The sequence below is a fragment of the Mastacembelus armatus genome, chromosome 21 (assembly GCF_900324485.2).
Source record: "Mastacembelus armatus chromosome 21, fMasArm1.2, whole genome shotgun sequence".
NCBI lineage: Eukaryota > Metazoa > Chordata > Actinopteri > Synbranchiformes > Mastacembelidae > Mastacembelus > Mastacembelus armatus.
Genome location: NC_046653.1, coordinates 10,931,849 through 10,942,774, shown reverse-complemented (window position 1 = coordinate 10,942,774; position 10,926 = coordinate 10,931,849). Strand labels below are relative to the sequence as shown.

The 10,926-nt window shown below is 38.9% G+C and overlaps 1 protein-coding gene across 1 annotated transcript; it reads left to right on the top strand.

Moving 5' to 3' along the window:
* The first annotated feature begins 429 nt into the window (after nt 1-429).
* On the top strand, nt 430-10,926 carry chmp2ba (charged multivesicular body protein 2Ba). Its single transcript, XM_026296292.1, has 6 exons — nt 430-618; nt 3,074-3,165; nt 5,710-5,904; nt 7,134-7,236; nt 7,698-7,804; nt 9,007-10,926. The coding sequence occupies exons 1-6, from the start codon at nt 585-587 to the stop codon at nt 9,118-9,120; spliced, it is 645 nt and encodes a 214-aa protein (XP_026152077.1). The 5' UTR covers nt 430-584; the 3' UTR covers nt 9,121-10,926.

The window sequence follows — 10,926 nt, the reverse complement described above, 5'->3', positions numbered from 1 at the left end:
GACATTACAAATCAAGTTTCACCGGACACCAGTAACCCAAAATAGTGGACTGCGGCAATCAGTTTAGTTTTTTTTTTTGTTGTTGTTGTTGTTACGGCTTCTGTGGTGATGTCTGTGATTGACAGTAGCAATGTCACTATTGTCAAGCAATTCAGCACAGTTCACTGCTGTGAAACACTAAAGTCGTAGACTAAGATCATAACATAAACAATTTTCAAGCGGCCTGTGACAATACAAAGACAAAAACAGTGGAATAATAACAGAGCTACGGTTTTTATGTCTGCTGGTGTAGACTTAGACTGTATTCCAACGGTTTTAAAAAAAGATATTTTATTTTTTATTGATTTTACAAGAATTTCTTGAAGGTGGGTTTTCCGAGGGACTGGTGAAGGCAGCATGAGAGCCCCGGTGTGACGTCACGTTGTTCAGTCAGCTGAGGGAGGACTCCACAACAGAAAGTCAACCAGGAAACTGCGGCTGCTAAAGTGACCCACCGCCCGGTTTGACGGACACACAGCGGGGTTAGCGTTAGGAAACCACTCAGCTAGCAGCTCAGAATATTAGAGTTTTTACAAAGCAGCATCATGGCTAACCTTTTCAAGAAGAAGACTGTCGACGGTGAGTTTTCCGTGTGTAAAAGGCTAGCTAACTTGTTTTTAGCCCTAGTGTTCCGTCATGAATCAGCTCTTCTCTTTTGTCGACAACTTGTTTAACCTGTTCTGACTCACCAGTCCCGCTGTTGGCTGAAGTCTAAATCCAGCCAAACCTAATGTAGCTCATGTTTTTGTAGTTAAATGACTGGAATACAGAATAACCCTGAACTACAATATGCTGTTTTTTTTTCTTTGATAAGTCCTTTAACGTAGATCTCACTTAATGTGACGGCTCACACTGTGTCTGTTTTTACGTTAGGTGTGTATTACTAAACTAGAGCTAAGGTGAAGTCATTGTTGTCGAGTGTGTGAATGGAAACATTACTTCCATTTAGTAGGAAATGGTTATCAGCTGTTTAATGTGTCATGGTGAATAGATTTGAACAGATTATTCTTATATAACTGATTTTCATTTATTCAGTGTAGTTAGTCTATAAACTAATCTACATAATCTCCCAATCTTAACATTGTCTTTCTTTATTTGAGCTATGTTACTGTAACACACCTGGCACACTAAAATGTACCGGTGTGATAAAGTTGTGAATTGTAAAGCAATGGCTGTCATAAAAGTTGGATATGATCATTTTATCAAGTAATGCTCATATGTCAAAAAATCTGAACAGCCATTTGTTCTGTGTTCTGCTCCAGGCAAGGCAGCCAGCCTCATGAGGTCAAAATAGAAAACACTCAGCCTCTCTTTGATCAGATTTGCTCAATAAATTAGATACTGATTACGGTGACTTCTTGGCTCAATAGCCAAAGGGAGGACAGACTAAACTTCATCCCCCATTGACCACAAATCTGTTTTTAAATTTTTGTTTAATTACATTACATCAATATTCATTATCTGCACTTTTAAAAATGGGAACTGTTGGTAAAACACAGCATTGCCTGCCTGCTCCTCCCATCATTGTCTTCCCAGTTTCACCCATACTGAACATCTACATACTGTACTCACTGTGCTGTGTTACCTCCACCTTCATGCTGAGCCAGTCTCAAGTCTTCTCATCCATTTGTCGTCCTCCAGCCTCTTGATTTCTCTGGTCTCTTGCTTCTCTGGACATGTTCTCATCGTTGGTTTCGGGGGTTATTGTGGTTTCTGGTTATTTGGCAAATGGGGGCGTGGGGGGTTAGATCACACATATTTGTAGGATGATATCCCTCCCACTTTGAAACGTTGGCGCCACGTCAACTTATACGTATACGTGCGTAGTCCTAGCAAGTGACGTGTCTTGACCGACTTGGCCGAACTTTTCAGAGAGAATTAGTATTTCTGGCAGTGATGAAGTTTTTTCCAACCTGTGGTATTTCCTAATCTATAGCAGATAATGAATATTGAGCTGTTCATGAATATTGTATTGTTCAGTTCTTCCTTTATTTATATATATGATGTTTAAACTCCAATGGTCTTCCCAAAGAACTAATCTTTTGCACATCTGCCTGTCCTGGAGGACAGATGTCTCCTTTTTTTTCTGGGTTTGCTTCAAAACGGTTCCCTTACTAAAGTTTTTTTTTTTTTTTGGCTAGTGCTTCCCTCATGAACTGAGAGTCTAAAGGTAGTCTTTATGCCATGCAGGTTGTAAAGCCTTTTGAGCCTGATTTGTGATTGTAAATTTGGGGCTATATAAACAAGCCAGACTTGTCTTGATAAATCAGTGTATTTTTGTATTTATTTTTTCGGACGCACCTCAGAATTTAGACTGAGTGCGGTTGTGAGCTGCCCAAACACTTGCACAGTTGGCAGTTTCATTGTGTATTGTCAGTGTGCTGCTGACTACTCATGGTATTTCGTGTGCAAGTGGGCACAAACCCAAACACTCTCGGTATTAAGATGCTGAATAGATGTTTCAGATTTCTTCCATGCAGCTGACCCAGGCCCTACCCTTTCTAAGCACATTGCACAAGATATTTATGGTAGTGGGGTCCAAATTGAAAACTTATTCATCTTTATAGACTTTTTAGTCCAAATTTCACCAGTGCACTATAAGACCCAGAAAATACCTAAAAAAAAAGACTCAGTAGTAGAGGGTGGTTTGCTAATAATCCTGACTGAAGAAGAAAAACGACAGCATTTCACATTCTTGTGCACTTTGGTCAGCTGTCAGCTTCTGATTGTGTAGCCAAAGCAAGTCATGAGAGATTCAGACTGAGACTGGATTTATCTCACAATCAATACATAAATGTTTTTCTTTTTTGGGGCCATCACAGACTGTGGACAGGGATTAAGAGGGACATTATTAACAAGGTGTTTTATCTTTACATACCTGGCAAAATGCTAAATCATGAGTATAATCAAATAAACGTAGAAATCTGTGTTTGCATTTTGGATTTTCAGTATTGAGAAAAGGTTTTTGGGTTTTATGAATGTACCGATATTGTAGATTGAGTGTGAATTGATCATTTTCTCTCTCTGCCCAAAGACATAATCAGGGAACAGTCGAAGGAGTTGCGTGGCACTCAGAGACAGATCACCAGGGACAGAGCAGCACTGGAGAAACAAGAGAAACAAATGGTGGGACCACACGCACGCACATGCGCACACGCCCTCACACACACACACACACACACAAAATGTCTCTATTTTCTTTGTGTTTCAATCTTTTTCATAAATTTCTAAATATTGCATCAGGTTTTTTTTTTAATCTCCCCCTGCCCTCCGAACACATACATACACACACGCACACACACACACACATACATAGAAATGCATTTTACATCTGCTTCCTATAATCTAAGCCTGGTTGGTTAATGGGTCTGAAGGAATAGGCAGGACTGATCTGGTATGGAGACTGTGCTTCAGGCGAGTAAGACTCACACACACACGCACACATAATAAAAGCTATATTCACAGGCGAACATTTCCCCTCTCTGAAAGATGAAAGAAGCTGCTGTGTCCTCTCCTCTCTCTTGTATTAAGTAAATATCATATAGGACATAATTGCATCCCTGGAGAACCACGTTTTTATTTCTCATTAATTTTTTCAGCTAATTAACCTAGATTTTTTTTTTAATGCTTTGTTGCTTGTCTTGAATAAAAGATCCTTTCACGAAGAAATGGAAATTACCTATATTTGTAGTCTGTCACACACCACCTTGCATGCTTCTATTGTGACAGCATGCACAAATTGACATGTATTTACAGTTTAACAACGGTACAGAGCAGAGGTTAACCCCTAAATATTAAAGTTGTTTTAAAGACAAGTTTTTCATTCTATAGGACTACATTAATTAGAGAGTGGAAAAAATAATAGAAAGAAGCACGACACAAAGGTCCACATTGAGAAAATTAGGCCCATGCTTACAATAAGTTCAGTAAATGGCCACTAGTAAATGTAAAGTCTTAATGGTTTTTCACAGTGTATTTAAGCTGTCCGTTGTGTGTATTTAATTAATCACAGTTGGAGAGGATGCTGCTTATCAGTTTGAGGTTCTTTCTATTTAACATGTTTCAGTAGCTGAGGTCAATAAACAAATTTGTTATTTGGAGAAAGCATATTAAATAAAAATTTGGCTTCTTAAAAAACATCGGAAAAAAGCACTTGATTAAAAAATGTTTGTATCAGCAGCAGCTGTAATTTAACACGTGTTGTGCAGAGAAAAACCCTTATTACATCCATCCAACAGCTGCCCAGTTGTTTGCTGCATTCCTTCAGGTCGAGGAGAAGCACTGTCTATCCATCACCGCCCTCCACCCCTTTTCTTCTTTTCTGACATGGCAGTAAATAAGACATTATAAACTTCACATCAGCAGCAGTCCCACTGCTCTCTTCTTTTCCTCATTAATGCAGTCATAGTTTTTCAGATGACAGTACATTGACATTATTATTGTCACTGTGGGCCTTTTTTCACATAGCTTTAGTTTTTTCCTCAACACTAATTGGATTTCTGTTTCTTTTCATAAACAGGCAAATGCAGACTGAGACTAATGCACCTGTGTATGTGTGTGTGAGTTTGTGCAACAGACAGAGAGCCAGAGCTAAGTGGGGAGTGTCTGTTGCCTTTTCACTATAAAACATGAATAATTGATTATTATTTCCTGAAGAGGATGCTTTCAGCACATGCACAAGAAATCAACAAGACATGCTGGAACTGCAGCTGTTGTATGTAGCTGTGTTGAGAGGACTGGCTAACTTTGTGTAACCTGGAGCTCCACTCTTGTCTCTTGGGATGCTCGCACACACACACACGCACACACACACACGCACACACACACACACACACACACACACACACACACACACACACACACACACACACACACACACACACACACACACACACACACACTTATTGCCATGCAAAAGATCCCTTTGGGCATCAGTGCATTTTCTGATGTTTGCCAAAGCTAAATGCATGTGTTTGTTTGCCAGTGTGTACCACTTGATCCAAATGACTGCATTTACTATGTCTATATTTGCAAACACAGGTCTCCAGGGAGCACTGTATCAATGCATAATGTTTGTATGAATGCTTACTGATTTGTGTGTGTCTTTCTAAACTAAGATATTTAAGAGGAATACTTACATTTTGACATGGTTAGTCATGTCATATTGCTGAAACTGATGGACAATTGGTGACATCATTAAGTTCTCAAAACATTACCTTGGATGGAAATTTTACTGTTTTGTAGGTTTGTTGCTCTTCTAATCTGCCTTATAGTATTGCTGTATGATTAACCTTAAATCCTCTATTATTTGTAATTTATATGGAAATACACTGTGACAATATCTTTAAATACAATGTTTTTTTATTGTTAAGTAGATGACTTATTTAGCATAAATACCAGGAGAAACCTCCCGAGAAGCCTCATGGATTTGTTCCAAATACATTCTGCATATTTGAGGCCATTTAGTGGCTAATTCTCCTGCTTTGTCTTCTGTCATGCCACACTTTTCTGTTGTGTGGAAAATGGATTTTGCTCTTATCATTTTCAATAACACTCAGTGACACTCATTTACTATTAGCATTTAGTAGGAAAAAGCCAGGCACAACTGAAGAATCATCCAAAAAAACAGGGAAATGTAACCTCAAATCCTAATCTTCTCACCCTCTTCAGGAGGCAGAGATCAAGAAAATGGCAAAGAGCGGTAACCGGGAGGCCTGTAAGATCCTCGCCAAGCAGTTGGTCCAGTTGAGGAAACAGAAGAACCGGACATATGCAGTCAGCTCTAAGGTCACCTCCATGTCTACGCAGACAAAGGTCATGAACTCTCAAATGAAGATGGCCGGTGCTATGTCCACTACAGCTAAGGTGAGATGTGGGAATGTTTAGCTCAGATGATCCGAGGTCAATTTTAAAAAAAATATATAATGTGTTAGAATGCAATAAAAGTAAAAATGGTAGAACTAATGAATTAATGTTTATGCATTAAAATACAAACTTGTCAAATGCAGCACCTGGACATTGTGCAATACCAAAATAAGCTGCAGAGTTTGACGTCTTTATTTGTGTTGCTCGTGCTTTGATTAATATGTCAATGGCCATTTAGGCATTTTACGTCCTCCATATTCAGCTCTTAGAAAACCTTCTGTTTTGCACATGACCCATTTTCAGTGTGTTCTCATATCAATATTTTAGTGTTGTAATTAAAGTGGTAATGTGGGAGCTGTTCATGTTTTAAGCCAAGTCTAGTAGCATCATTGTTAATGAAGCATGAAAGGTAATAATTGGCCAGCAGCGATGTACTGTGCAGCGACTGACTTAGCAAACACAGACAGGTCAAATATAATTAGGCTTCAGTTAATGGAGTGTGATTAGGTGGGAGTGTGACTATGTTTGTGAGAGGGAGAGAGAATCTGTTAATTAATTTATGTCAGACTTAGGCAAAGTTTGTTTATACACACACACCCTCACACACACACACACACACACACACACCCTCACACGCACACGCACACACACACACACAAACACAAACACACAGCTTTTCCTAGACAAAAGAATTTAGCAGCTTCCATTTAGTACGTTCATTGAATTGTGCAGCCCTTTCCTCTTACAATATTGGATGCAGTGGACTTGCATGTTTTGCATGAGTATATTTACAACAGTAACATGTTTTCTGTCCTGTCAGGCTGAGTTGTGTTACTAGGCCACATTTGTGCTCATGTTTCAAGGGAAGGAGGGAGATGTAGAGGTGTTTTTCGAGCCCTATTTCATCCAAGCTTATATTTCCTTGGCACTCTGATTTGTAATGAGTGTACAAACCATCTGAATGTTTCTCAGTGGCAAACTGTAGACTCTGTAGTAAGAAAGATAATTAACCTAAAGTAGTTATTTTGAGAATAGAAGTCCTCTATATAAAAACTGTGAGTCAAACTTATGAGAACAAACACAGCAGGGTTCCAACATGATAGGAGGGTTTGCTTATCTTGCAACATCTTTTATTTCTGCTTTAGAGCTCCTGACTACTTAGTACCAAACAGTACCAGTACCAAAATCTCACTATTAATATTTTAACTTTTGTTCAATCATATCAACAGACAATGCAAGCAGTGAATAAAAAAATGGACCCACAGAAGACCCTGAAGACAATGCAGGACTTCCAGAAGGAGAACATGAAGATGGGCATGACAGAGGACATGAGTAAGGGGACATTATTCACATGCACACAAGGAGTGCTGGTATTTACAGGCTTGCCAAAACTGCCTCGTTGTCAGGATATATGATACTGGTGCAGTGACAGGTTTTGTAGTTTGTGTTTTGATGAGAAAGGGAAAGAGGAATAAATAAAAATATGATTTTGTCAATTTTGTGATAGACTGAAGTTTCATGTCTGACGCTCTAAGCCCCCCCCCCATTACCCTCAAAGGCAAAAGTTTTGTAGATAATCGGATAGATGGATACACAGTAGATCGGGGTTTTAATTTAAACGCATACACATATACACATATACAAGACTGAATGTGAAATAGCATTTTTCAAATATTGCTGAAAGCTATTTGACTCTGAAGTCCAGACTGTGACTGCACATCAATGTGATTGACTGGCTCTTAACCAACTTGTCTGTCCTCATCTCCTTCTTCCCTGCTTCACTGTCTCTCCAGTCAATGATACTTTGGATGAGATCTTTGATGAGTCTGGGGATGAAGAGGAATCTCAGGACATTGTCAACCAGGTTCTGGATGAGATCGGCATTGAGATCTCAGGAAAGGTGAGAAATTCTAAATGTGAGAGAAGCTCCCACTAATCATATATAACTTTATACAACCTACCGTTGGAGAACACAGCCCATGGACAGGATCTATTTAATTGCATTAAGTGTGATAAGTATTCTAATCAAAATGTGTTTTTTTTTTTTTTTTTTTTTTCATGGAATAAAAGTAAAACAGATTCAGTTGTACCTCACGGTTTATACACGTAACATATCTTAATGGAGTTCGTGACCCCCAGCAACATGAAGTGAACAATAGTGCTCCACGTCTTTTACCCGACTATTATAATATAGTGTATTCCAGCTGCCACATGGTGGGGCTAGCCTTCAGCTCTTCTAGCTCTGAATACTGTAGTCTGTGTAACTGCCAGGCTGACCATCTGCTGTGCGTCTGTCTCCCCCTGGGGGACTCTGTGAGTTATTATCCTTCATAACACTGTACAAAATCACGAACTGTCTCTTATACAAGGCCAAAGCTGGAAAGAACAAATAAGGAGGTTTCATTAAAAACCTGCAACACAGCTTTTAAATCACAATAAAAGCCTGAGTAGATATTCCTGTGGATGCTTTTGTACCTCCTCTTGCTTGGAAAAGCAAAACAATAATGGCTGTTTCGATGAGCCTCAAACTGAAAGACAAGATTCCTAAACTGTGGTGGTATAGGAGAAACTAACATAAGCAAATAAGCATCCAAATATTTCTTATGTCCAGTGGTGTATTCTGCTGTGTTTAATGACAGTAAGTGTGGAAAAATAAATGCTGAACTAAGCTCTACATGACTTAATTGCACCTTTTACCGACGAGTGCCAGATTGCTGTAACACTTGTGTACTACCAGTTAAAAGCCCTTCAAAAGCCTGCAGCCCCAACAGCATTTGGCTATAAAACACAAACCTGGCAACCAACATTTTTAAAGAAATTCTCACAACTTTACCCAGTGATGTATTGCAAAGGAAAGTTTGATGCATGAAAAAATACTTGCTTGACCGACACCAACTTGCAAAGTAGGCTGAGGTAAAGTAGAGTAGTATTAATTTAAAGGCGTGACACCTATTATTATGTGTAATTGACAACAATTGTGAGCTGATGATGAGATCCAGTAGATAGACTCTTATAATGAGTACTAAGAGTTGTGATTGTGTCATTGTTTGAAATGAGTGTTTCTGCTAATGGGATGTTTTTTCTACCCATGTGTGTTTCCAGATGGTGAGAGCTCCAGCTGCAGGAAAAAGTGTCCCTGGCGCCGCCTCCTCCAAACAAGCCACCATCTCTGACGACGAGATTGAGAGACAGCTCCGAGCTCTGGGAGTGGACTAATCGTCTTTTTTGTATTAATGTCCACATTACCAAATCAGTGCAACATTAATACAGATTGATATAGACTCTGCTAGACATATTGGTTTTATCATGGTTCAGATGCTACAAGTGTAACAAAGGGTGCGCACACACACACACACACACACACACACACACGCGCGCGCACACATACACACATACACACATACACAGATGAATATTAACACATTGACACATTCTTTGTCAGGTTGCCTTACAGACAAGGAGGGCAGAACATTTGATCTATTTATGCGAAAGTAATATTTATTGTAACATCAAAGTGGCCACTGCCTGAAGTTGAACCAGTAATCGACCTAAAGAACCACCTGCGTTGTTGTTTACCACCTGACTCTGTCTTTATAAGGGCTACAGTGTATGTGTGACCTGATAATATGAGCTTTTACAGACTTGAGTTAGTTACATTACCTGATCGCCAACTTATTATCAGTTTTTACCTGACTGATGATGGGTGGTTTTTCTCCAGCAAGGTTTAATTGTGGTAATTAAAAAGAGCTTAGGGGTTGTCAGAAATCAGATGGAACGTGGATTTTTCTTACTCATGCCGTTTCCTTGTATCTTTGTAACCAGTGGTTAATTTAAAACTCTGATTCGCGTCCTCTGAGGCAGACTCTTGCTCTTTGTCAAAGCATTCTCTGGATAAAGTTTCATTTTTTTGTGGGTAAAATGCTGTTATTTGTCATCCTGGGGTATCCAAGATAGGAAACGGTTACTAAATATGCAAGTGAAAGAAAATGCATCATATATTTGGTTACTATGACTACACATAGAAAATAACTGAGTAATTACCAATATAGTTATCATGTTTTGAATATCATTAGAGATGCTACCATTGATACCATGATATGCATGTAAAATGTTCAACTGACATTGAATCCTTAAAGCCAAGGCCTTGGCTTTATGTTCCTGAAGTGAAGAGGCATCTAATTAACAACACTGAAGATATGATGCTGCAGAGATTGTGACTAAACTCAAACACATTTGGGGGCTAGTGAAGGACTGGCATGTCAAAGACTTTTGAATTATTAGTTGATATTCCTAAGTAATCTTTTTTTTTTTTTTTTTTTCGACTTGGTTGATATTATATTATGATATAATGCTGTTTGATTGTGGCCATTTTGTGTGACCATCTTGCTTTGGAATTGAGAATTACATAGTGATTGTAGGATTGTACTGGTCCTGCAGTCCCACTCCTCTTTCAGCTGCTATGCAGTTACTGTCATTACTTTAAGCTGCCTCACTCCCAAAAACACATACACACACACGTACACACACACTATAGCAACAAAGTGATGGTAGTGTTTACTTAAGTGACACTGTGATTCAAGATATGTTTCCCCCCTCTTTAAAGCTGAAACTGATTTCTTGTTGATTTGTTCATGTCAGCCAGCTTCAGGCTTCACAAGAGTGGTGAAGACATCTGCTAATATTAACGCAGTCTTTGTCTTTCTCTCTTCCTGTACTTTTGTTTCCATATTGATTCCCATTGCCAAAATTAATTAAAAATGCTTTTATTGTTGCACGTTATCAGGCATGTGCAGTTCATGATTCATTGAAATTTTGTAAATCCATGTTACCTCTACCCTTTTAACAGTCTTATGTGGTTGTGAGTGGGGGAAGAAAAGGACATTGCTTGAGTGCAGTCCCATGGTTAGGAAATTTCCACACTTTTTAACATGTGTATTCTCATCTTTGTTTTCTTCGTAGTCATTGTAAAGTGGCTCTGTAAAGGGTTTATGGCTTTTATAAGGAATAAAGTTTCTTCAGGTA